The sequence below is a fragment of the Alexandromys fortis genome, unplaced genomic scaffold (assembly GCF_014885135.2).
Source record: "Alexandromys fortis isolate MF-2015 unplaced genomic scaffold, M_Fortis_MF-2015_v1.1 scaffold_39, whole genome shotgun sequence".
In the NCBI taxonomy this organism is placed as follows: Eukaryota; Metazoa; Chordata; class Mammalia; order Rodentia; family Cricetidae; genus Alexandromys; species Alexandromys fortis.
In genome coordinates, this window is record NW_026067918.1 from 10,693,853 (window position 1) to 10,720,760 (window position 26,908).

The window sequence follows — 26,908 nt, forward strand, 5'->3', positions numbered from 1 at the left end:
GACAAGCTATATTTTGTATTTGTTTTTCAAAGCAGGGTTTCTCTGCTTAGACTTGGCTGTCTTGGAACTCACTCTGTAGACTAGGGTAGCCTTGAACTTAGGGATCTGCCTGCTTCTGCCTGCTTCTGCCTACCAAGTTCTGGGATTAAAGGCAAGTGTCACCGTGCCCAGCTTGGCAAGCTATTTTCTTTCTTTCTTTTCTTTTTCTTTTATTTTTTCCCCCCCGAGATAGGGTTTCTCTGTGTAGCCCTGGCTGTCTCGAGAACTCCCTCTGTAGACAAGCTTTAGATCAGACTTACAGAGATTCATCCACCTGCCTCTGCCTCCTGAGTTCTGGGATTAAAGTGCCACCACCACCCAGCAAGCAATCTATTTTTTTTTTTGTTTTTTTTCGAGACAGGGTTTCTCTGTTTTTTTTTTTTTTTTGAGCCTGTCCTGGAACTAGCTCTTGTAGACCAGGCTAGTCTCAAACTCACAGAAATCTGCCTGCCTCTGCCTCCCAAGTGCTGGGATTAAAGGCGTGCGCCACCACCGCCCAGCAGCAATCTATTTTCTAATGTGAAAATTAGAATATTTTTAATAATTTTATTTATCTATTTATTTACTTATTCATTCATCCATTTATTTGTAGACAGAGTCTCACTGAGTCTCCAGGCTGGCCTGGAACTTGATATGTAGACCAGGGTGGCCCTAAACTTACAGAGATCCACTTGCCTTAGCCTCTCAGGTGTTGCTATTTCAGGTGTGCCCCTGGTTTATGTGGTGCTGGGTGTCGACCCCAAGACCTTGGGTCTGCTAGGCAAGCACCAAGCGACCACCCCAGTCCCCCTCTCCTGGACTTTGCTTGTAGTTCTTGTCAGAGATGATCTCTCTCAGGCTGGCGAGGCATGGCCTTCCTCTGGCATTGCTGTGGATGTTGGTGCAGGGAGTGAATCAGAGGCGGCACGGGCCCTTGGCTCAGGATTTCCTGACACTTCCTGCCTGGGGGAGCAGCCTGCTCTGGGGCATCAGCCGCTGCTCCCTGACGTCAACCCTGCTTCCAATGAATGGCTTTCCTCTTCCGTTTGGGAAGACTTGCTATCTGTCATCAAGCCCATTGACCGTCTTTCTCATCCTGGCACCTCCTGTTTGGGAAAGAGCGAGGGGAGCTAACGAGAAGACAGTGGGTGGAGACAGGAGGCAGGGCAGGACTCAGTGGATGGGTCTCTATGGAGTGAGGGGCCCTATGAGGACAGATACCATCTTGTCTGGGGCCCTCAAGGTGTGTATCAATAACTCCATGCACGGTAGCAGGCTCTGCCCCAGATCCAGAGTCCTCTGAGCAACATTGGGATTCAGAGACCCTGCTAGGTGCTCATCTTGGCCTGGGCGTTCTCTGAAAGTTCCTCATCTCCCTGGGGTGTTCTCACTAACCAGCTCAAACAAGGTCTCTGGGCAGGAAGAAAGTACCTCCCATCACCATGCACAGTAAATGTGCTCCAGGAGCTGGAGAGAAGGCTCAGAGTTAGGGACACTTGTTGATCTTTCAAAGGACCCTATTCTGATTCCCAGCACTCACGGGGTGGCACACGGCATTCTTAACTCCAGTTCTAGGGGATCTGACACTCTTTTCTGACATCTATGAACACCAGACTTGCAAGTAGTACTCATACCTATATATATATGCAAGCAAAACACTCACACATATAAAAGGAAATAAATAAAAAATAATTTTTTGGGGGAGGGTTTTCAAGATTGGGTTTCTCTCTGTAGCCCTGACTGTCCTGGAACTCACTCCATAGACCAGGCTGGCCTTGAACTCAGAGATCCGTCTGCCTCTGCCTCCTGAGTGCTGGGATTAAGGGTATGTGCCATCAGCCCTGGGCTTCAGGAATAAAATTGATAGGTTACTGCAGGAGTACTGAGGTGTGAGGTGTCACTATCTTCAGTGGTGTAGCCACTGACAAGTTGCTGACCCATGTTCATGCAGGCAACGGTTTTTAAACTCAGCGGGTCGCGGACCCAAAAGATGCGAAGCTGGAGAGTTTCAGTGGGAGGAAGATGGGATGATACAGGGTGGCCGTGGGAAAAGAGGGACCAATATTCACTATTTTTTAAACATTCACTATTTATGTGCATGGAACTGTCGAAGAATAAAAATGAATTTGCTGTTAACAATATAAATATAAATACTAAAAGATTAATTTTAAAAATAAAGGGGATGCTGGGTGTGGAGGCGCATGCCTTCAGTCCCAGCACTCAGGAGGCAGAGGCAGGTGGATCTCTGAGTTTGAGGCCAGCCTAGTCTATAGAGCGAGTTCCAGGACAGCCAGGGCTACACAGAGAAACCCTATCTGGAAAAACCAAAAGTAAATGAAGAATGAATGAATGGGTTGGAGGGATGGCTTAGCAGTTAAAAGCACAGGGTTTAGTGTTTAGTACCATCCCAAGCTCTTAACCATCTGTCTTTCCAGCTCCAGGGGTACTGGCACCCTTCTCTGACCTACACAGACACAAGGCATGAGCATGCTACAATACAGATGTGCAGACAAAGCACTCCACACATAAAACACATAAACCTAAAAAATAAAAAAAATGAATTTAAAAAAACCCGCCCCATCTCTGAAAGCCAGTCTACAAAATTTTGGAATCTCTAAGATATACACGTCCTGGAAGAGGCATGGCTGCCTCACTCTGCTTATGGCTTTGTTTTAGACCAGCCACGAAGCTCGAGGCTCTCCATGTGTGGTTTTGGAAGGGGCTGGGCCATCCGTGTTTACTAGAAATGGAAATACTTATTAGTTTCGTTTGCCCATAGAGTCCATACCACTGCATGTAACTGCGACTTGTTTTAGAGGGGACATTCCCAGGGAGCCAACCCCACGTCTCAGGTACCGCCTCATGCAGCAATGAACCCATGGGCAAGGCAGCTTGTTTTCTTTCTGTGATGGTCAGGATGTTTTGCCATCCCTGTGGTGATCACCGGTGAGGGTGAAGGGGCAGCTGATCAATGCTGTTTACTCTGCACCTCCCGGAACAGGCTTAAGGCACCATAATCTCCTGCTGGTTACTGGAAGTTATGAAATCTGATGATTCACTGTTTTTAACTCGGAAGAACTAAATCAAATTTTACCTAGTAGTTGTAAAACTATATGTACTTTAAAAAATTAAAGCCAGTCTGAAATACCCACTGCCTGTAAGTGACTTGGAAGTTCCTAAACATCACCAGATGATCTGTGAGGACACCCCCAGTGGGTAGTATTGTGTTCTCCATGCCTCTCACAAGATGAGCTGCTTTTGTTTTTTGTTTTTGTGTTTGCTTTTGCATTTATTTATTTATTGAGATGGTCTTATTATATAGCTCTGGCTGTCCTGGAACTCACTCTACAGACCAGGCTGGCCTTGAACTCACAGAGATCCTCCTGCCTCTGCCCCTGAGTACTAGGATTAAAAAACTCTCCACCATGCCTGGCACATGGTGTAAATATACCCTGTACTTAATTTTTTATTTTGAGATAGGGTTTCTCTGTGTAGCTTTGGTGCCTGTCCTGGTCGCTCTATAGACCAGGTTGTCCTCAAACTCACAGAAATCCACTTGCCTCTGCCTCCCAAATGCTGGAATTAAAGGCATGTGCCACCATCCGCTTGTACTTAATTAAAAAAAAAACTGAATATATTTAGGCAGAGGCTCATGCATTCCTAGCTGGTCTTGAACTTTCTATGTTGCAATGAATGACCTTTAACTCCTGATCCTCTTGTTTCTGTTTCCCAAGTTCTGGGACCTGCCCCATTTCCTTCTTTTTTGTTTTGTTTTCCTAGATGGGGTTTCTTTGTGTAACAGCCCTGGCTGTCCTGGAACTCACTCTGTAGACCAGGCTGGCCTCGAACTCACAGAGATCCGCCTGTCTCTGCCTCCCAAGTGCTGGGATTAAAGGTGTGCGCCACCACTGCTGGTCCCATTTCTTTCCTTTCCCTTCCCTTTCCTTTTTTTCTTTTCCTTAGATACTTCTGCTTTTGCTTTCTGAGGGCTCATGAGGGGCTGGGATTACAATGTGGGCTACCATGTCTGTATAAGATTGTCTTTGTACCACTCCTTGACAATATTTTTTGCTGCTTTAAAAATCAGTACAAATTTTATTTATTTTTATTATTTATTGTATTCATATGTATGGTCTGGGGGGGCACAAGAGAGAGAGCCACGGCGCCCGTGTGCAGGTCAGAGGACAATTTCACACGGCAAGCACCTTTTCCCGCTGAGCCGTTTTGCTGGCCTCTCCTTTCTAATTTTCTTTTCTTTTCTTTCTTTCTTTCTTTTTTTTTCGAGACAGGGTTTCTCTGTGGTTTTGGAGCCTGTCCTGGAACTAGCTCTTGTAGACCAGGCTGGTCTCGAACTCACAGAGATCCGCCTGCCTCTGCCTCCTGAGTGCTGGGATTAAAGGCGTGCGCCACCACCGCCTGGCTCTTTTTATTTAAATTTCTGCATGTTCATTTATTTTGTGGGAGCAGCAGGCACACACATGCTACGGAGTGTATGCGGAGGTCAGAGAACACACTGTCTGTCAGGTCTCTCTCCTTCAACCAGGTGTGTTCTGATGCTTAAACTCAGGTTCTCAGCCTTGGCAGCAAGAACCTTTATTTATTGAGCCCTTTTACCAGCCCCTGGCGACTTTGAACAGGGTGTCACTTCTGCAGGATATCGTTTTTCAAGGAAGATGTGGTTCTCCAATGTTCTGATGCAGCAGAGGGTATCTAACCAACTCCTTCACTGGGATTTTCCCCACACTTTCAGTACTGTGAAAATGTTGAGATCAATATTCTCGTGGGAATACTTCGGTGGAAGTGAAATTTGGAATGTCAGTGGAAGTGTCACAGCTTTAACGCCACAACATCTCTGGGGTAAACAGAATTATGATTATGTTTTACAGTGTTTCTAGTTACTAAATCCTGGCCTGTGTGAGCCAGAGAGGGACTCGGTGGCATGTAAGTCTGACAGATGGCAGAGGAGGGTCAAGCTTCAGGGTGCTGAACCGACACCATCCTGGAGAGATGCCGGTGATCGCCGATACAAGGCAGTGGGTGGCAATCTGATGGTTTTGGGGTGCTGAGCCGTCAAGGCAGGTGATGCAGGGTGCAGGGCTCAGGACAGAAGCTATCTGTCAGGATTCAGGGTGCTGAGCTGACACCAGCATCCTCCTCCTGGAGCGATGCAGGGGATGCAGGGCGCAGGGCTCAGGACAGCAACTATCAGCCAGGATTCAGGGAGCTTAGCTATCGTCAGCATCCTCCCTCATGGAGTAAGGCAAGTAATGCAGGGCGCAAGGCGGGAGCTGTCAAATCAGTCAGGTGTCAGGGCGCTGAGCAACCTTCCTCTTGCAGCAAGGCAGATTGATGAGGGCAGGACGCAGGGCTGCAGCTATCAATCACTCCGACAGGATTCGGAACACTGCACTGTCACCAGCATCCTCCCTCCTGGAGCAGTGCAAGTGAGCTCAGGACCGTGGTCCACGCCGCCTGCCCTCGAGCTCCCTCCCCAGTGCTACACCTCGCTCCAGAAGGCACCCCTCAACAGCCCTGCCAACCCAGGCGCCGCCGCCGCCGCCGCCGCCGCAGCAGCAGCAGCAGCCTCTGCGCCTGCGCACTGGCTCCGTGTGCACACACGCGCGCGCGCGCTCGCGCGCCGCTGTCAATAAAGTTCTCGCGCGCCGGAAGCGGAAGCGGCGGGTCTCCATGGCGGCGCCGGCAGCGGGCCCGGTGTTCTGGAGACGGCTGCTGGGCCTGCTCCCTGGCCGGCCCGGGCTGGCCGCGCTTCTGGGCCGGCTCTCCGACCGCCTGGGCAGGAGCCGGGAGCGCCGGCGCCGGAGGTGAGAGCGCTCGGGGCGAGGTGGGCCCGGCGGGCGGGCGGGCCTCTCGCCGTCTCCCCGCGTGCTGGCGGCCCGGCCGCGGCCCCCCGTGGGCGTGCACCGTGCAGGAGCCACCCGGGGCGCGCTCGGGGCTGCAGCGGGGTCCCCGGGGCGAAGGCTGGTGTTCTCTGGCCCTGCGGGGTAACTTGGCGGGAGTGAATCAGCCCTGCGGGGACCGGGTGCGGGCTGCCTTGCACACATCCTGCTCGAGACATTTCTCAATCCTGACTCAGTCGGCACTCAGGCCGGTGAAGAGGAAACTCTCGGAACCCTTTCTACGTGTTTTCAAAGGGCCTGTTTCTGGAAAAGTACTGAAGTGGGTTGTGTAAACGGGGAAGTAGGTTTTGAAGCAGTTTGTTCGGGCAGTGGTCCTTTAAAGTAAACATTTGCCAAGAACTGGCTCACCTAAAGAGGCCTAATGCTGTTGTTAATATTTGGGGGGGGGGAAGTGTGTGTGTGTGTGTAAGTCTCTTGTGTGCAAATGTTTAGAGACACTGGCCCCAACGAAAGCTTTGAACCTACTTTATTAGTTGAAATATTCAGCATTTTGATTTTATAAGTGTTTTCTTTTTCTTTTGGTGCTGGGGCTCAAACCCAGAAACTCATACACGCTTGGCAAGTGGTCTAACAATGAACCATATCCCTGGCTCTCTCTCTCCTTAAAATAATTAATTTTTTGTGTATGAATGTGTGAGAGCGCTCAGGTGGTGGGAGGGGGACTACCTGTGGAATACCATGTGAGTTCAGGTGATTGAACTCAGGTCCTTGGGCTTAACAGCAAGCTCCATGGACCCCCCAGTTCTTAGAGACATAGTTGCTTGTAGCTGGGGCTGGCCTTAAACTGGCTAAGTAACTCAGGCTAGCTTAGCATTTCTGATTCTCCTGCCTCATCCTCTCAAACGCTGGGGTCACAGGTGTGAGCTATAATGGTCCACTGTCTTAGCTTTTGATATCCGAGTTCTATGGGTAAGATCTTGCGGACTCGCTAGACAGCTAGGGAAGCAGTTGTTGTTCCTTTTGGAAACTACAGCTCCCAGATTCCTCCTGGATTACGGATACCTGCGCGTGGGCGTGCACAGGTGCAGGTCATTTCTCCCAGATACCCTCGCGCTTCTCGTTAAAAAGCGGGCTTCCACGAGGTCTCGCTCTCTCTTGCCCTTTACCCTTGTGTATCTTGCACACCTGTCCCTTATCGTGTTCCCCTCCCCCCCCATTAAAGTGCACCCACGTGGGAGCCGCGTGTCTGTCTGTCTGTCTGTCTGTCTGTCTGTCCTGTGTTTGTCTACACACACGCCCGCTTTAAAAGAATAATAGCAGTGACTTGTGTTGGTTCTAGATGTGGAGCCTTGATTCTCAGACTAACAGAGGAAGCTTACCAGCCAAAGCCCAAGTTTGCTTCGGAGGAACTTTCAGGTGACAGATTCTAGGCAGAAAAGGAGTCTTGGATGTATACTGATCAGAATGTCTCCTTTGTCCCAGATGTAGAGGAGGTGGCCACTCTGTTCTATAACTGAGGCTCAGTGAACGACCTGGCCATTCTATTGGGTGGTAAAGTCAGGTGATGCTGACATCATGCTATCAGACCACTGCAAGATGTAGTTTAAGGTTTCAGAAGTTGGGCCCAAAAGATGAGGGGTTTAGGAAGCTTTGTTAATTTCCTTTTTGTTTTGAAACATTATTAATTATTGTTGAGCTTTGGTGTTGATCACTGAAGGGTGCTGGGGCATGCTACACAAATAGCCCTACTTCTGCCAGGTATCAAATCCAGGATATCAAATATACCACTAGGTATCAAATCCACCACTGAGCAGTACCCCTAAAGCCACATGTAGCCCAGGTTAGCTTCCAACATGCTTGCTTTGTAGATGAAGATGACTTTGTACTTCTGATCCCTTTGTCTACAGCCTGAGTGCTGGGATTACAGTCAATGTGCCCAGTCTCATGTGCTAGGGGTAATTTCCAGGGCTCTGTGCATGCGAGGCAGATAGACCCTACTTACCAATGAGCTATACCCCCAGTGCCCATGCTTCGTGACCCAGGTTAGCCTCGAACTCTGAGCACAGCGATTGCAGTCTTGTACCACCATGCCCACCTGGGGCACTTTCTTTCTCTCTTCCTCCTGTTTTATTTTATTTTCTTAGTGAAAAATCTTTACAGTATGTGTATGTGTTTGTCCCAGGAATTGAACACAGGTTGTCAGATGTGGTGACAGATACTTTTACCTGCTGAGGTAGCTCATTGGCCCCGTTAAAAAACTAAAAAATAAGAAAAAGATTTTGCTAGTTTGAGACAGGTTCTCACTAGATATTTGGCTGACTTGGAACTCTGTGTAGATCAGGCTAGCTTCAAACTCATAGAGATCCACCTGTCTCTGTCTCCTGAGTGAGTGCTGGGCTTAAAGGTGTGCACCACCACACTTAGACCAAAGGTTTTATTTTTACTTATGTGTATCTATCTCAGTGTGTGTGTCTGAGTGCAGGTGCCTTTGGAGGCCAGAAAAGGACATTGGATCCCTTTGGTCTAAAGTTACAGGCAGTTAGGATCCCATCTTAAGTCTTAACCATTAAGCTGTCTATCCAGCCCATTAATAAATAAATTTCTGAGACAGGATCTCGCTACGCAGAGCCCTGGCTCTCCTAGAACTTCCTTTGTAGATCAGGCTGTCTTTTAAGATTTATATATATATATATATAATCTGTTTATTTTGAGTCAGGGTTGGGCTGACTCGGGCTTCTATGTAGTTAAGGGTAGCCTTAAACTTAAGAATGGGGACTGCAGGTGGCAGCGAGGGTAGTCTAAATTGATTTTACAAGATTCACGTTTGTTCTGGACTCCTAGGCTGGCCTTGATCTAGGGATGGCTGAAGATGAGCTTGAACACCTGAGTTCTGGGATTGTAGGCAGGCGCCTCCACACTCAGCTCAACTTCCCAACATTTCCGCAGTACACGCGGGTCAGTATTTCTTAGCCAAAAGATTAAGCCTACAGTTAAGTCAGAGGGTGTGGGGGATTGACTGGTGGATTTCTCTGAGTCAGAACCAGAACTCGAGTTTCTCTGCCTTGCATTCAGAAGCTCTCTTTACAGTGATAACATTTAGGGTGGGGACGAGGATGACTGTGTCCACCAATGAGTGACCCTGCATGGTTTTGTCCCCGCCTCTGCCTAGTTTGGCTTGCAGCTTTTTTTGGTTCTCTGGGGCCTTAGTGTTTGGCATTATGCATGTCAGTTGTGGCCACTCACTCTCAGCTGCTTGCTTTCGATTCTTCTCCTTTGTTCCACTGCGCCTCCCAATTCCTCATTCCCCGAATGGTGTGGTTTCTTGTAATTCTCTGATCACTGATTCATTGATAATAGCTCTGTGTAGTCATGAGCTTAAGTTATTTTAGATTCTGGCTTGCCCATCTGACTCAGCCATCGGGGGCTTGGTGAATCCTTGTGGCCAGCAGGAGGAACGGTTCTTCACTGCGTGGTTTCCTCTCAGGCTTAGCGGTGCCCATAGAGACTAAAGAACACGAGAAAACCATTTCTTATTAGTGATCCTGAGATACTGTTGCTTTCTCTGAAGCAAGTGCCTGACTCACCGTCATTGGGAGAACTAGACAGTTGATTTATTCCTCGTGTAGATGGGTCATTGCTAGGCTAATGAGAGAGATAGAACAGCCAGCCCTGCCTTTACAGTGCCCGACCTGTGAGCAGACTTTCCAGGAAAGCAAGGTGGAAGGTCATGGCGGATCCCTGGAGGTGGAAGGCCTCCCTGTCACACAGCACAGAGCTGTTTGCAGTGAAGTGAGGAAGGGGAGTAGGCATTTAAGGCAAATGATGTGACCAGGAGTGGCGGCAGCACTTGAACCATTTCTTCTTTTTCTCCTCCTCCTCTTCCTCTTCTCCTCCTCCTCCTTCCTTTTTTCTTTCTTTTTTTTTTTTTTTTTTTTTTGATTTTTTTTCTGAGACAGGGTTTCTCGGCGAAACAGCCCTAGCAGTCCTGGAACTAGCTCTGGAGATCAGGTTAGCCTTGAACTCTGAGATCCACCTGTCTCTGCCTCCTGAGCACTGTGATTAAAGGCCTGTGCCGCAGCTGCCTGCCCTTGAACCATGTCTAACAGCTGATGGAGGGTTGCTAGGTAGGAGAGGAGCTATAAGTAAGTCAGTCTCTTGGGCCGGGCCAGAGACCTAGGAAGGCAGATTTTAGGTCCTTGTGTGGTTTGTGAATGGTACAGCCCTGAGCTTTGGGAGGTAGGGGTGCTCCTGTGAAGTCAGGGGCAGTGGGTGAATAAAACTATATAGAGGGCGAGATTAGAGTCAGGCCTGCTATGGGTATTGGGGGAAGCGATGCTGAGGCAGGTCACGTGACCAAATGTTTAGGTTGTAGCGCTTGACCGCACCGGCCGCACTGGCTTTTGGCAGTAAAAGCTGCAGATTTATGGCTCCTGAGCTACATTGAGGTGCTCAGGTAGAGGTGCCTAGTGCTTAGGAGAGGCCACGCCTTGGATGGAGGGGTTTGGACCAGCGATGCACAAGGCGGGCTCCTTAGTTGGAGCAGAAGAGACCTACTGGGAAATGTTGAGAGGGCCTTCTTTCCTAAGCTTGCGTTTGTTTGCCATATAAGGAAATATTCCTCTAAAACTACGGTAGTTGAGCTAAATAAATACACAGCTCTTTATTTTTTAAACTTAAGCCTGTTTCCTTTGTGGGGGGCACAGAGAGACAGGGACACTGTCCTTATTTCCTAGCTTGTGAGAGGGAAACGGTGGCCACAGAGGTTCTTTCAGTTGGAGTTTCTTCCTTTGTGGTGGAAGGCTCGTGGTACATTCTGAGACACTTCTGCTCTGAGGAGCCCTCACACTCCCGCAGGTGCTTTCCTTTGGCCATTTCTGATGTTGGGAGTCAGCCTTTCCAACCCACTAGAGCTCTGCCTCTGGTTTAGTTTTTGAGACAAGAGTCTCATGTAGCCCAGGCTAACCTCAAACTCTGTGTAGTTGAACAACTTACCCACTTGCCTGTGCTTCAGGCCACTGTGCTTGGCTCTAACAAGTTGTCAAGATTTTTATGGTTGTGCTGGGGTTTGAGCCACAGGCCTCTTGCACATGCTAAGCACATGCTAAGCGAGCACTTTCTCACTGACCTGTGTTCTCCTCAGTCCCCTCGTGGTTTGTTATTTGCGCAGTTAGGATGGGTGGGAAGGAGAGAATCCGAATCAAAGAGTTGTTTCCTCAGAGCTCAGATGTGACCTTGTGTGACTCACTTGCAGTTGTAGCTTAGTGGCTTACTATTGACAGTGTCCCTGAGTGCATCTTAACTGGAGTGAGGGGTCCTGCTGGATGTGTGCTGCTAGGCAGATGGAGAACAGCCCGGGATTACAATGCTCTGATAGCTAATCCCCTTGTAAATACTGATGAATGGTGAAGGAGGCAGCCTGGCGGGACCCAGGAAGGGCAAACATGGTCTGTTCATGTCATGCACTTTGTTCTTGGTATGCCTTGCTAGCCGTGGGCTTTAAAGACGTTTTAAGCTCTCCAGCCCCCCAATGTCATCGACTTTCTTTTGGCTTGTGGTCAGTGTATCTGGATGCTGGCAGCCGGGCCTCTGGAGCGGTACTTACTGGGGGAGTCCAGTGGCCACGGTCTTGAGTAACCTGCAGCATCACTTCCCTGACTGGGCTTAGACTGCAGAAGTCAGGAAGGGCCGCTGCTGCCGGAGTTGCAGGAAGTGCCGACTTCTCAGGAAGTGATGACTATTGCTCTTCTCACCAGCTCCCTTTTCACATTGACATGTGTGTGACGGGGAAGTGGGCGGGCAGAGGGCGGCCTTTTCTTAAAAAGTAGTTTCTGAAAATGTGACCAAAGACCACAGCTTCTTCTCAAGACTTATTTTGGGGCCATTTGGACACATTTGACTGGGATCCTATCGTCTGTGCCAGGAACCCTCTTTCCCAGAGGGAGCCCTGAGGTCTTGCGCAGGACAAAGCCTTCCTAGCCAGTGTGGGCTCTCCAGTAGGTTCAGGGGGCAGTAAGCCTTCCCGCTTCACAGCACTGTCCAGAACCCCGCACGGTGACCTACAGCTTGTGTCTGTCTACAGGTCTACCTTCAGCTGAACAGTTGCCATCCTGACTGGACTTGTCTGTGCACACCCCTCAGGGGCCTGGGAGGGCCAAGAGACCCTCTCCTGAGTAAAAAGTCGCTAGGAGGATGAGAAAGGACCCAGGACTGGCTCGGGCCTGTCTCTGCTCACAGCTCTGCCATGCCTGTTGTACCAGTCTATCCTCTGAGTTAACAGCCGCCCTCTTGGGGCATTCAGCTGTGGCAGCTTGAGAAGTCATCCCTGCTGGGCTTGCTGACTGTTCACCCCCCTCATTGAGGGTCGGGGAGGGGCAGAGACTTCAGCTGAGTAAAGAGTGTCCATAGCAGCTGCTGCGTGCAGGGCTGCTCCCTGCACGTGGTCACGGAGAGGGCTGGGGTCTGTAGGCTGGGGAGGGGCTCCATCCTGTGCCTGTGGGGAAGTCATTTTCCTGCTGGGTAAAGAGTTTCCAGTGTGGCCTTTTGGTGGGAGCACATACACCCCAGTAACACCCCCTCACCCGTGCCGTGCCATGAAGCCACTTGAAGTGAGCTCTGGTGCTTTCACCCTTGGTGTGCTGGGGACTTTGCGCCTACCCTGGGAAGGAATTTTGGTCCCAGTGTCCCGCTGGTGATAGGTAGATTGTGGGGACTATGGCTCCAGGGTTGCTGGGGGGCTACAGAGGGTGATGTGTATAGGCAGCAGTGTGCTTCTGGGGTGGGGTTTGTCTTTCTCACTCTCTACTGAGAATGGGGGAGCTAGGCAGAGTCTCTCTGCGGCCCACCCACAGGTGAAGCAAGCCAGTGTCTTTCCATAGATGCAGGCAGCTCCTCAAAACTCGGTGTGATGGGCATTCCTGCTGCTCCACCCAAGGGCTTGTGGCTTTCTGCTGGGTGGCAGCTTGACAGTTTTGAGCTCAGTTGGCACTATTGTCCTGTGGCCCTCGTGGAGGAGTGTTGAGGGGACACTGCCCTGCCCAGGACGCTCTGGTATATCAGGCTAATTTTGCCATCCACAGGGGGTGCCTTGCTCTGGGCTGGTTGAATCTCTTAGTCCTTGGGGTGGGAAGAAGCCCGTTGCCATGCTTCACATCCCCTGTGCCCACGTCACAGGACCCTGTTGGTAGGGTGAATTTGTCTGCAGTGTCTGCAGGAGGCCTTAAGTCTGGCTGAACTTTCTCCCGGAGTCAGGTGTCTTGTGGGTGTGGCCTGAGCAGCTAATTGAGAGAGGATGCTGTGTCCTGGGTCCTCAGGACTGCAGGCTGAGGATAGCTTTGCATTGTTGACCCCTCTTGCTGAGGGTGACATTAGGGGATCATTGGCCTGCAGGCCCTCTTCTGTCTACTCCCTGGACATTCCAGGAGGAAGGAGGCGCCTTCAGAGAGGAAAGGCCCACAGAGCCTGATGTCTGTTTGTACCACTTCCTTCTCTGTGTTACTAGAACTGGGTGCTAGATGCTATCTAGACAGAGATGACTTAGGGGAACCAGCTGTGATGTGGACACTGTGCTTGTGCAGTGGCTCGGTTCCTTAAATGGGAACGTGACAAGATGAGTAACCGCAGCCTCTGCCTTGAAGCTCTCAGACTTGGTTTTCGATAGGACTCTCTCTCTCTCTCTCTTTCATTTTCCGAGACTGGAGCCTGTTCTGGAAACTAGCTCTTGTAGTTCGAGACCAGGCTGGCCTCGAACTCACAGACATCCACCTGCCTCTGCCCTCTGGAGTGCTGGGATTAAAGGTGTGCACCACCACCATCCGACTTTGCTTCTTTTTCTTTAAAAAAAAAAAAATCCTTGACTGTGAGTGCCACTCACTTGCTGTATTAAGTTTTCTTTCTCTCTTCTCTCTCTCTTTCGTTCTCTCCTCCTGTCATCTAAGTTTCGGGTTATTGAGTTCAGGTTGTCAGGCTTGGCAGCGAGGGCCTTCCTTCACCACAGACCCAGGCCATGCCGTTTCTTAGTAAACGGCCTGGCTTAGGGGAAATCACTCGTGCAGGTGGGTGGCCCCCGGAGACTGGATGACTGTACAATGGGTCTGGTGCTGTTGTGGGGATGAGCTTTTTTCTGGGACAGACCTCAGGAGTTGCATTGTGGGAAGCCAGGAGCAGCCTCCACAGTGTTGGCCCTAGAACAGACCAGGCTCAAGCTCCTCCAGTCCAGATGGGTCTCCTGTGTGTGCTGTCATTGTGGGATCCTTTACTGGTACACACCCCCATGAGTGTGGAAACAACTTGAAGTCTGGACTGTCTCTGCAGTTAATCGGCAAACCCTGCTGGCCTTGCAGCTCCTTCTTGCTCACAAAAATAAACCTGTCAGTACACAGATTGAACAGGAAGTCAGTACACAGATTAAACAGGAAGTCAGTACGGAGAAGCCTGCAACAACTTCTGGACTGAGGCCCCGGTGGAACATTCCCAGGGAGAGCTGCTGGCAGGGGAGAGGCCTGCTCAAGGTTGCCACCCCTGCAGTCACTGCTGCCATTGTGGCTGTTTAGGCCTGCCCTGATACTTTGTAGGGTATGAGTATGGGTGCACACAGCACTCACTGGTTTCTGGACGCTTCTGTTGCTCAGGTTTCACCTTGCCCAGAGCCCCTCCCCTCTGTGTTGCCTGCTGAAAGCCTCGCACAGCTCCAGGCATCACCTCCCCTCCCCTCCCCTCCCCTTTGACCCTGTGTGTCTGACAGAACTCTGGCGCTGCTCTGGACTGTCTGGTGTGGATGAGTATCCTCACCTTCCTCTATGTGAGCTGGTGGGCATCTCTGCCCACATGGTGGCTGTGTGGGTCTGAGGGTGTGGCACGGAGTAAAGCAGGCAGACCAGGTCCTCTCTCATCTGCTCTACATGGTGGGCATGTGCCCTGAGACGGAGGCTCAGGCTGCACCTCTTGGGGGCTCCCAGGTTAGCTGGGAGGTTTCCTAGTTCTCCCTCTTCCTCTAAGCCTGCTCAGGCAGCAATCACACTCAGGACTTTTGTTTGCAAACCAGCAGCAACAGGAAGGATGCCCTCTCCTCCCCTTCCCTGCTGAGAGCAGGGAGTTGCTGCATTCTCATCTCTGCACAGGTGGCCAGGGCCTGGTGAAGTCTTCCCAGACCCAGGGAGCCACTACCTTCCACTGTTGACTGAAGTTTTCTTGGCAGTGAGTTGGTCATGGTAGACCGGTGGGCTTTCTGGGAAGTGCAGCTGGGGGCCATCTGGTGTCTTGCAGTGCTGGAGCCCTGGGCAGAGTCACTGCTGGAGTGGACCAACAGTGAAATCATCTTCCTGGAATCTTCCTTGAGCCCCAGGGTGCTGAGGAAATGCTGCCCAGAACCCTTCCCAGTCACACACTGGAGGGCTTCCTGCTGCTCTCTGCAGTCTGGGATTTAGAGTGGTTTGTGTGGGGTTTTGCACGGGCCAGCAGGGGCATGGCTCAGCCTGGATACACTGAGGCTTCCTGGGGTGTAGCTTCAAGCTTTGTGCAGTCAACCTCATGTTGGTGGGACAGCTGAAGGGCCTTCTTGTCAAGGCAGCCCCTCCAAAGATCAGCCCTTTCCCCACGGCATTGCACAGCCTTTCTCCTTACAGCAGTTGTAAAGAGATTTGGTGTTCTAGGTCCTCCGACAGCGGAGCCCAGGAGTCCTTCATTGTTATTCTTCCTGGCCAACCTTGTTTCCAGTATCATAGGAGGGAATTTAAAAACATGTGTCTTTTGTTTACTTTTTTGGCAATTTTGTACCTTTATACAATGTGTCTTGATCCTCTCTATTCCCCAGCAGAATCTTCATATCCTTTACTTTTTAAAAATAAAAAACATTCCTTTTTGTTTCCACCACTGAGCCTGTGTGCAAGTGGCATATGCTGTGCTGCAGTGGACAGAGTTGTCTGTCCACTAGTTGTTGGGTCCACTAGCCTGGAGTTGCTGCTGTGAGCTGCCCACTGTTGGGGACTGAGCTCGTGCTCTCTGCCAGAGCAGCCAGAGCCCCTAACTGCTGAGCTGCTGCTCCTGCCCTCCTTCCCAGCGAGTGCAGTCAGTGCTGGCTGCTGGAATGCCAACTGATGTTGTTGGCATGCCCTTGTGCTGGCACTGTAGCCGCCCCTAGTTCATGGGCGCAGCAGCCACATCACACCCAGAAGCCAGCATTTCACAGCTCTCCTCTTCACCATCCTTCAGCTCGTAAATCCTGCTGTTCTCTTCCTGGGCGCTCTCTGAGGCTTGGTGAGCTCCATGGAGATGTCCAGTTCAGGCTGAGCACTCAACAATCACTTACTCTCAACCCTCTAACCAGTTACAAGTTTTCATTAACTGCTGGCCACTACGGAAAGGCTTCTCTGGCCAAGGTTGAGAGCCCCCCATGGGCATAGCCATAGATATTTAGAAGGCAGTTTAACAACACGTCTATTTAGCAAAAAAAGAAAAGAAAAAAAAACAACAAAGCCAAAAACAAAAACAAAGACAGTAATAGGTTCCCCCTAGAGCTTGACTTTCTAAGCCATGGACCTTTGATCAGATTTACAGTACCAGGAATGCATTCCTTCCTGTGGATGGGCCTTAGAGGACAGAAGGTGGCTGGTCACCCCACATCCTTCATGCCACTGTTGCACCATGGGGCATTTCACCTGTGGGGGTGTGTGTGTCACTGCTGGTGCCACCATGGATGACTTTCCTCCCCGCTGGTGTGCATAGCACCACTCAGCACTGTTGAAGCCACCCAGTAGGGAGGAACTTTTCAGGTCATCCAGGTGCAGTCCTCAGTGTCCTACAGCTAAGGCGTGTTGTGTCTTCAGCAGTCTTGCTATCTGGTTCTGGGGGAATCCAAGAATAGCATCAATAGCCTGTGTTTGGGGGCCTCTGGGCCATCCCTGACAAGTAACCACCAGTAGCCAGGGTTTTCTGAGGCATGTTGATGTCAAAGGGGCAGATTTAGCCACGCAGGAACTTTGTGAGCTTTTTTGTGGCTGCTTTTACTCGGCCCCTGAGTTATTGGGAGTGATTTTGGTTGGGTTTGTATATAGGCATTGCCATTTTAGTTGTGCAACACCGACTGCTTCGAGGTGTGAGGGGGGAGGAGGACTTAAATTATATGGGGAAAATGTGAAATGGCCAAACGCTCCCAAAAGAATCAGTCAGTCCACAGAGGTATTTGACACAGTAGCTCATGTGCATGTTTCTTTAACCAGGTCACCATGGCTGTTACTGGCTCCCTTGCTGTCCCCAACTGTTCCTCAGATCACCTCCCCACCTTGCTGCCTATGTCCCGAGGGTGTGCACAGGTTTCAGTGGATCAGAAACCTGGTCCCGGAATTCGGAGTCCCCAGCTCTCACGTCAGGGTGCTTTCTTCCCCTGCAGAGTTCTTCGAGCTCTTAAAGGTAAGTCCTTTGAGGAACTGAGACAGGAGTTGGATGGGGGCAGGGTGTCAAGGTTTGCTAGGCCCTGACACCCACTCTGGTGCAGCTTTGCTTAGCTTGTGCCTCTTCTGTCAGATTTCACCTTCATCTAGGGCTGAGTTGAACAGAAACCTCTTGGGGAGCCAGTGTCCCAGAACAGGAAGGAGTGAGAACATGGCTAGACTCTGAGTATGGAGGCAGGGAGGACTGGTAGCCCCCAGTCCTTCTCTACTAAAAGATGAGGGGGGCTGTGATGAAAATCCCTTCCCTGGGTGGCAGCATCATCTGGGTAGCTGTGTTGCCTAGGGGAGTCTGAGGTGGGATCTGATGAGTATGTGCAGTGGCCACTTGGTCACAGGGCCCTTCAGATCAGGGGCCTTGCTGGCATGCATCCTGGATCACTGGTGTATACTTCCTTCTCCTTGGAAGTGATGTCCCTTTGCACCGAGGGCTTGCTTTTCACAGTACTCGGGTTCCCATTACACGTCCAGTTTATAGTCGGACTGCTCATTGGAATGAAGTAATTCAGTGCTAATTAATCCTTAACTACGTGAACTATGTTCATATTAGCAATGGCTCTGGAATGGAGATCTGGTGACCAGCAGCGTGCTAGGAGATAGCAGAGACCCAGATTCAGGTTCATCTCTGGGGAAAGTGAGCGCTCATCGACAGAAAGCCTGCTGTCTCCTGCTCTCACCTCTGTCTGAGCTGGTCCACACTTAGCTGCATTTCTGGCAGACTCATTCTTTGTGTGTGTGCCTGTGGGCAGGGCTGAGCTGGGTTCATGCTCATGTGTGGGCCAGTGCCCATGGGGCCCCTTGCTCTTGTTGCACCCTGCTTCTCCATTCTCTCTCACTGTGAGGATGGTCCTGCGGTGTCCTCCCTCTGACCCGAATAACTGGTTATCCCAGGTGTCAGGAGGCCGGGTCATGCTCTGCACCTGCCCACAGGTGCAGAGCGAACTCTTCTGCTGTTGAAGAGAAGCAGCAGGGGGCCTGCATTACCTGTCCCTGGACCGGAGGGCAGACTGGAGGACCAGCAGGCTCCCTTGTCTTTCGCCACCTGACATGTGTGACAGATGTTGGCCCTCTGGTCTTTGGCTGTTCCTGTGCCTGCCTTCTACAGGGGTTGTCTGGGATCCTGGCATCCTGTAGTGAGCAGCCCCTATAGACTTTGGTGGTTGGGGCTGAACTGACTCCGCCTGTTTTTTTTTTTTCTCTACAACCTCGATTTTAATAGATAACAAAACAAAGGAAGTAGCAGCCTGAGGATGTTGTTTGTTTTTTCCTTGTGCCTAAGCATTTCCCAGGGGTGTGTTCATGCATCTGTCTAGTCAATATGCCCAACTTCCTGAGTGGACCGTACTAGCTGGGGTGATAGCCCTTTTTCGGCTGCAGGCCTTTGCTGTGTTTGTGGGCCTCCTTCTAAGTATGCTTTCCTGTGTCCATTGGAGTTGATCTTTGCAATTTTGGGAGACAGAGTCCCATGTTGCCTCAGCTGGCCCCTAACTCGATATAAACTCCCATCTTCCTTTCTTATCTCACGAGGGCTGGGATAACAGATGTGGCAGTGTGCACTGCTGTGCTTTGTGTGCTTGCTGACGTTCCTGGGGGGTGGCTGTCTAGGGCTTTGAGATGGGATCCTTTATTCTCCTGGGCTGGAGCAGGGCCTAGAGAGGACACTGGCTGTTGAGACAACTTGGGATGTGTTGTCTTTCATGTGTGCCTGTGCCTGTGCATGTGTGTACCCATGCTTGATCACAGACAGCCAGACTTCAGATGTTGGCAAATGCAGCTTTCTGTCCCCTTCCTGCCAGTCCTTCTTCCCAGAGGTATTGAAAAGTCTCCATGCTCCTTTTGGACATGAGTGCAGCTGTGTGCCTGTGGGGTTCATCCGTGAGGCTGTGTGGGTTCTGTTTTAGCAGCACATTGTGGGGGTGAGCTCTCATCAGGGTGCACGGATCTCCCTCATCCTGGTAAAGTGCCCGCTTCACAGTCATGAAGATATGAGTCCCATCCCCAGCACTACAGGAAAGGCTAGGTGAAGTGGCTGGACTCCTAGCCTGCTGGCCAGCCAGACTGTTTGGTGAGTTCCAGGCTAGTGACACCCTATCTCAAAATAAAACAAAACATGGTAGAATAAACCCAAAGTGGTTCCATGTCCCCATATGTGTGTCTACACACTTACATGTGACCAGCACTTAAGACAAATATACATATGTAAATATATAATACACACATACATGTGTGCCCCTGATCTCCTTTACTCAGTGGTTGTGTGGTGTTTTGTTGTCCCATTAGACTGTGCCTTGCTTTGCAGACTGAATATTTGAATTAAGGTTGTGCGTCCTCCTTTGGGAAGTCACTGTGTCTGTGCTCGGCTAATTGGAGAATTAATGGTGAGGACGTAGAGCCAGCCATTCAGCTTAGATGTGATTTGCCTCCGAGTGGACTATAAAAACAATGAATGTAATGTAGAATTGTTATTCCTTTTCCAGGGGCAGATAAAAACAGCCAAGAGGCGAGTCGTGATGGCATCCCTCTACTTGGGGACAGGACCTTTGGAGCAGGAACTGGTAAGGCTTAGGGGCAGGGCAGCAGGTGGAGCCAGCTCCACAGTGTTGACTCCAGCTGCCTTTCTGGCCTCTGCACATAGGTGTCCCTAGTGCATGACAATGGTGTAGGAGACCCAGTTGTACTGGCCAGCAGTTCCCCAGTTCTTACAGGGCTGTTTGGGCTGCTCTCTCTGACATAACCCAGAGGCTGCATCAGGTCCATGGCCTGCTTTTGTGTGACCCGAAGAATTGCCACTGATTTCAAGATGTTGGAGGAAACCCAAAGGTTGTGAGTCATGTAAGGTTCATGACATTCACCTGTCAGCGTGTTATGGGGGCACAGGCACACTTGTCCTCTCCTGTGTCAGTGCAGTTGTAGGGGCACAGGCACACTTCCTCTCCCGTGTCAGTGCGGTTGTAGGGGCACGGGCACACTTGTCCTCTCCTGTGACAGCCGCATGACTGAGTGGTCTTGGCAGAGACCATCCTGGCTCACAAGAGCTAAAATACTCAGCAGCACTTTTCAGAAAACATTTTCTGACTGTTTTCTGGGCTGATGAGCTAAATACAGTTAGGGCCAACTGGCTGGCTGTTGGGTGTACAAGGGGTAACAGGACGTGACCAGCCTTGTCCCCTGGACTTTCTGGTGTGTCGTAGCTGTCATTTTCAGTAAGGAAGATAGGGCTAGGAGGAGCCTAAGCCAGCTAATGAGTTCAGAAATGCTGGCTGTAGAGTTGCCCGCAGCAGGCAGCGTCTGGGTTGAGCTGGAGCCTGTGAATGTGGCTTATCTGTCTTCTCTCTGGGCACTTTTCTTTCAGAGGGATGGAAGGTGTGTGGCTGGTGCTGTATGTTCTTCCTTGATTTATTGTAGTTAGAGACGGGTGGGTTGGAGCTGGGACATGGTGCGGCATTGGTGTGTGGAGCCCCGGGGGAGGTAGGCTAGCCTGAATACTTGCATCTTTGACTGGAGCACGGAGGCCTCCCTCCACTTCCCTGTCATCCTGTTGAATTGCAAGCTTGGGAAGCTCATTTGTTCTCTTGGGAAAGGGACGGGAGGGCCAGTGGGCAGGTTCCATCTTGGATTTACTCATCATCCTGTGGATTCCCAGCTAGTACTACTCCGCATAGGGTACAGCACTGGTGTTGTGTCTGGAGGGGATGTGGAGATGTGAGAGACCCGAGATCCAGGCTGTCAAGCACTGTGGACTTCTGCCCTGTACTCCACCTTCCTCTTGAGGCCCAGGCTGGAGAGGGAGCTTGGCAGGGGCTGATAGATCGCGCACGCAGTCATTTCCATGGCTCATTTCTCAGGGGCAGAAACAGCTCTTTGGTCTCACACGTGTTCCTTCGATTCTCCTAGGTGGATTGTCTGGAGAGTTCTCTGGAGAAGTCACTACAATCCAAGTTTTCTTCCGACCTCAAGGTCTCCATCCTCCTGGACTTCACCCGTGGCTCCAGAGGTAGGTGTTCTGCACTTCCTTTGGTCTGAGGAGCCACCCTCTAACAGACCCGCACAGGGCTGCCTGCTGGTTCCAGTCATGGTTCCTTCTATAGCAGATGGCTGTATGCAGCCCAGGTTGAAACAGTCAGGACAGAACAGAGTTTTCCCTAATCTGCAGCTACTCAGGGTCTGTCTCTGCCCTGCTTCCTTTGGCCTTGATTTATTTTAAGGCTTTGTGTGGGGGTCCCTGGTGGTTGAGGCCAAGTTCCCAGGGCACCTGCTTCCTTCTCTGAGATTCAGGCCAAGTGACTGCTGTCAGGTATGCACTAAGTCTAGCTGATGGCTGCATCTGGCTCAGGCTGGTATTTTTCTTCTGGAGCTGGGGTGAGAGGTCAGGACACTGAGTGGGAGTGGCTCCCCAGGAGGCACTCGCTGACTTAGGAGGAGGAGGGGGTCTAGCGTGGCTGAAGCAGTCCTGCCCTGGAGCAGGTGTGTCATGGTCAGAAGCTGCGCTGTTTGATGTGGCTCCTTCACCGGGCCCCAGGTAAAGTGAGGCTCCTAGGGAGTTGGTCTGTCTGGCAGTCAGGACATCTGTCTTTCCTGGAGAAGCCACAGCTGTCTCTGCTGCTCACATACAGGGAGGAAGAACTCGCGCAGCATGCTGCTCCCACTGCTGCAGAGGTTTCCAGAGCGCGTGCGTGTCTCCCTCTTCCACACACCAAACCTCCGAGGACTCCTCCGACTCCTTATCCCTGAGCGCTTCAACGAGACCATCGGACTCCAGCACATCAAGGTGTACCTCTTTGACAACAACGTCATCTTGAGTGGGTGAGCTAGTGCTCCGTTGTGTTCTCTAGCTGGGAGTTCAGTTCAAGGCACAAGGCCAGTCTGCCCCCAGCTCCTGAGAGAGGTGCTATGCTGGTTGTAGATGGCGCTCACCTCCTCTTTGGAAGGTAGACGGTGTGCTGAGCCTCTGCACTGGTTCACTGTTTGTTATGGTGACTCTGTCACTGTGCACCTCACTTCATGTGAGGAAGACGGATCAGAGGACAGGCAGAGCCCAGGAAGCACACACTGAGCACGGTGGAAGCCCAGCTCTGTGGGCTGTGACATCTCTGACAGACAGCTGTGTGGCCTACAGCACCTGTTCTCCACCTGGGTTTGCTCCTGATGTGGGGTGCCATCTCTGTTCTCTTACTCAGTGTCAGCCTGGCTGGTGTCCAGCACAGAGGCTGCTCTGGTTTCATCATACCATGGGATTGTCATTCCTCACCTACTTACCCTGAGGCCTGGTTCAGTAGGCCATACATCCTCTTGGCTGCGCCCTCATCTGATTCTTCGTCTCTGTAGTGCAAACTTGAGTGACTCCTACTTCACCAACCGCCAGGACCGCTATGTGTTCTTACAAGACTGTGCTGAGATCGCAGACTTCTTCACAGAGCTGGTGGATGCGGTGGGGGATGTGTCCCTGCAGCTGCAGGGGGATGACACCGTGGACGTTGTGGATGGCATGGTGCACCCTTACAAAGGTAGGGCAGCCTTCACGACGCTCCTCTGACTCCTGTAGACCACAGGCCAGAGGAGCACCTCTGTGGTGCTTGCTCCAGGTGCAGGAAACGGTGTCAGAGCTTTCAGCATTTGTTTCTTAAGCCAGAGAAATGCAATTTACTGGCTCTTACATGCTTACCTGCCCTGTAAGCAAGAGCCAGCCTGGGAAGGTGGAAGTTTGGGCCCAGGGTCCTTGTACCTTAATCAGGTGAGCCAGGAGACTGCCTTGGTTTTTACAGGAAGTAGCCTGCCTAGTGACCACACTCCCACCTCAGCCTCTTCCCCAAATCTCCTATCCTAGCAGCCCCATGGAGGTCTGTGGCTGCCTGACTGGAAAAGTGAACTGGGAGAGCCCAGCTCTGCTGCAGCAAGCCCTTGCGAAGTGTTCTGGGCACTCGCATTCCTGTGATTCCTGTGGCTGTGGCTTCTCCTGGCCTTGAAGGGTTGCTGCTGAGTGTGCAACAGACTGCCAGCTGAGGGACAGCTTAGAGAAGGGGAGAAACCTGGCCCTTGTGAGAGAAAAGCTCTCATGTCCTGTGCTCTTCCTGATGACAGTCCTGTCCAGTGCCAGGGAGCTGTGACTGCCCACTGAGGCTGTGGTCTCTTGATGGTCCTGTCTGCCCCAGGGAACATTTAATTGTTACCACTGTGCATTGAAGTGCATCAGTTAAATGTTTTGTGGAAAATTTCTTTCCCTCTGTGTATCCTTAGATTTGTCTTTTGGTCCCCAAGCCTAAAATGTGTACTATCTGGGCCTTGAAGAAATGCTTATGCCCTGGTGTACTGCGCCAGACTAGGCACAACTAGTCGGGAATGACTGTGTTTAGGGACAGTTGAGATGTGTCATGTTTAGAGCAGGGACATCTTGCTCGGTGGCAGGGTGGGTTTCTGCCCAGTTGGTTTCTTCTCTGTTCCTAGTCTAGCTCATGAGAGGCATCCACGTGTCTGTCCCTGTTCTCAGTGCAGGCCGTGTGAGTGTGGGTGACCCAACATAGCCCCGCTTCGTGCTGCTCTCCTCTCTGACCAGCCTGCCTTGCTGCCTCTGGGTCTTCCATGCTGACCTCCTCTCTGGACTCTGTCCGTGGACCGGTCATCTTCCTGATACTGCAGCGTTGCTTTGCTCTCCACAGACCTCAGGACAGTGTGTCTGCAGAGTTGTGTGCCATATGCGTCCATTCCCTGTGGGGACAGTGTCCCTGCGGAGCTCGAGCCTGCCCTCAGGGCTTCTGTTCGTGGTTACCGTGCTTTCCTGCCACATGTGTTCTGGGCCACGTGTGTGTTCTTGGTTCTTCATGTGAATATACGATCTTTTTCTGAACACATCTTTCACTTTTATTTCCTTTGGACAGGGTCTCATGTAGCTCAAGTTGGCTTAACCTTTTCCTCCCATGTTCCAGCACTGTAATCAGGTGCCACCCTGCCTGTTCCTGGCATGTCTTTTATCTAAATGATCTTTCTTACTGAAGTACATAGCATGCCTCTCAGACAGACACTAAAGAGGAGCAGCTCAGGCCCCGTCGCAGTGGCTTCACAGAGCTACCTGACCCCCAACTGTTGTCCCCAAGGTACCAAAGTCCTGGTGTTTGCTACCTCACATTCCTCTCCTTGTATTTTTGAGTTTTTGTAGCTGGAATTAACCTGTGTCATGCCCTACCATGTCTCCTTGCACTGGTCCTGTGGGCAGGGCCCTTTTCGACTGCTGCCTTCTTTGCTCCTTGATCTTAGTCTGTGTTCTGCCAGTAAAAACTTGTGCATTTGCCCTTAGCAGTCACATGGTGTGTGCCTTGAGCCAGCAGAATCTGGATGGGTATTTAAATGGTCTCATGTAGCTCAGGCTGGCCTTGACTGTGTAACTGAGGATGACCGCAGCTCCTGATCCTCCTGCCTCCACCTCCTGTGTACCACTACTTCTGGCTCTCCATGTTCTCTTTCCTCTTTCTTATGTCCTCTGTAGGTGACCGGGCTGCATACTGCAGAGCAGCTAACAAACGGGTCATGGACGTGATCCACTCAGCCAGAACCCGACAACAGATGCTGCATGCACAGACCTTCCACAGTGAGACTCTGCTGAGTCAGGAAGAGGCTGCGGCTGCTGGGGACCGGAGACCAGCACCAGACACCTGGATTTACCCACTGATCCAGATGAAGCCCTTTGAGATTCAAATAGATGAGATAGTCACTGAGACCCTGCTGACAGAAGCTGAGCGGGGAGCTAAGGTCTTCCTCACCACTGGCTACTTCAACCTGACCCAGGCCTACATGGACCTGGTGCTGGGCACTCGAGCAGAGTATCAGATCCTCCTAGCCTCACCAGAGGTGAATGGCTTCTTTGGAGCCAAGGGCGTGGCGGGCGCCATCCCAGCTGCCTATGTGCACATCGAGCGACAGTTCTACAGCGAAGTATGCAGCCTGGGGCAGCAGGACCGGGTCCAGCTGCAGGAGTACTGGCGCAGGGGATGGACCTTTCATGCCAAAGGTACGTGGGGGCTGGCCAGAACCCCCATTGGGGGTGTTCTGTGCTCCTGGTCACACAGAGCACATGTGGGAGAGCCCTGCACTGGGTTATCTTCCTAGCAGCCCTTGCAGGTCCTGCCTACCTGTCCCAGGTCCGGGAGGGATGATGCTATCCTATTCAGGGGATGGAGTTGTGCAGAATACTTCCCCTGTATGTGAACACAGCTTTAAAAATGGAAACCACTTGGTGAATATTCCTTTTTTTTTTTTTTTTTTCCTGATTCTGGGGACCAGCCCCAAAGCTTTCACTTCTACCGCTGACTTAAATTGAATCCTCAGTCCTTTGGTAGCTATTGAGGGACATGTGATGTACTGTCTGCTGAAGGAGCACAAGGAAACACGGAAGGCTTGCTTCTGTCTTTGGGGCTCACACCTAGCTGCTGTGCAGGGGACTTCCTGCAGATTGCTGATTTGTCGTGAATAACCCGTTTTCCTGTCTTCCTCACTTTGATAGATCCTTTTTCTGTTTTCTCGTCTCTGCTTCTTCTCCCCGTAACTGAGAGGATGGAAGCAGCATGCTCAGTTTGTAGTCCTTACTTAGTGAAAGTCATGAGAACTTTGCTTCTTTTCTTTGTGGTTCCAAGGGTGCGGCCCAGAGCCTTGTCCATGGGAGGCTGGCGTCCGTCACTGAGCTGTGCTGTGCACCCAGCCGGTGCCCTGGACCCTCTGCATGCAGCCCTGTGGTAGAGATGGTTATTGCTGCACTGAGTCTTCACTGTGCTCCAAGGAGAGCAGCCCAGGCGCGGCTGGCTCTCAGGTGCTGAGAGCTCTCTGAGGGCTACATGAAACTTGTTGGGAACCTTGAACCTGGCAACAGTTTGCCCAAGGCCCATTGCTGAGGGTTCCTGCTTCAGGGTAACACTGCCCGAGGAATTCATCTTAGCCCCAGTGCCTGACCTATAACTGCAGAGGTTATCTGGGTGTGCTGGGTTCTTGTGGCTTCTCTAGGCAGTCCAGAGGGCTGCTGTGCCTGGCCTCAGCGTGTATCTGGGCTCTTGACATTTGAGGCCATCTTTGACTCCTCAGATAGAACTTTTTTCACTCTCTGATCTCTGAATCTGGCCTTTTCTTTTCTTTCGTTTTCCTTTCCTTTCCTTTCCTTTCCTTTCCTTTCCTTTCCTTTCCTTTCCTTTCCTTTCCTTTCCTTTCCTTTCCCCTTTCCTTTCCTTTCCCCTTTCCTTTCCTTTCCTTTCCTTTCCTTTCCTTTCCTTTCCTTTCCTTTCCTTTCCTTTCCTTTCCTTTCCTTTCCTTTCCTTTCCTTTCCTTTCCTTTCCTTTCCTTTTCTTGTTTTTCAAGACAAGGTTTCTCTGTAGCCCTGGCTGTCCTGGAACTAGCTCTGTAGACCAGGTTGGTCTCAAACTCACTAAGATTGCCTGTCTCTGTTTCCCTAGTGCTGGGATTAAAGACATGAGCTACCACTGCCCCACTGAATACAGCATTTTCAGTGGGGATACTTTTTTGTTTTTGTTGTTATTTGAGATAGGGTCACTATATAGCTGTCTGGTCTGCAGCTCTCTATGTAGAGTAGACCAGGAGATACTGGAAATCAGATCC

General features: G+C 51.1%; 1 protein-coding gene across 1 annotated transcript in view; it reads left to right on the forward strand.

The window, feature by feature from the left end:
- The first annotated feature begins 5,672 nt into the window (after positions 1–5,672).
- The window catches only part of Pgs1 (phosphatidylglycerophosphate synthase 1), a 36,460-nt gene continuing 15,224 nt past the window's right edge, over positions 5,673–26,908 (forward strand). Inside the window, exons 1-7 of the mRNA XM_050140224.1 lie at positions 5,673–5,840; positions 17,090–17,279; positions 19,795–19,872; positions 21,212–21,311; positions 21,931–22,120; positions 22,643–22,821; positions 24,795–25,316. Coding sequence (XP_049996181.1) covers positions 5,707–5,840; positions 17,090–17,279; positions 19,795–19,872; positions 21,212–21,311; positions 21,931–22,120; positions 22,643–22,821; positions 24,795–25,316 — 1,393 coding nt within the window. The 5' untranslated portion in view covers positions 5,673–5,706. The remainder of the gene's footprint in view (positions 5,841–17,089; positions 17,280–19,794; positions 19,873–21,211; positions 21,312–21,930; positions 22,121–22,642; positions 22,822–24,794; positions 25,317–26,908) is intronic.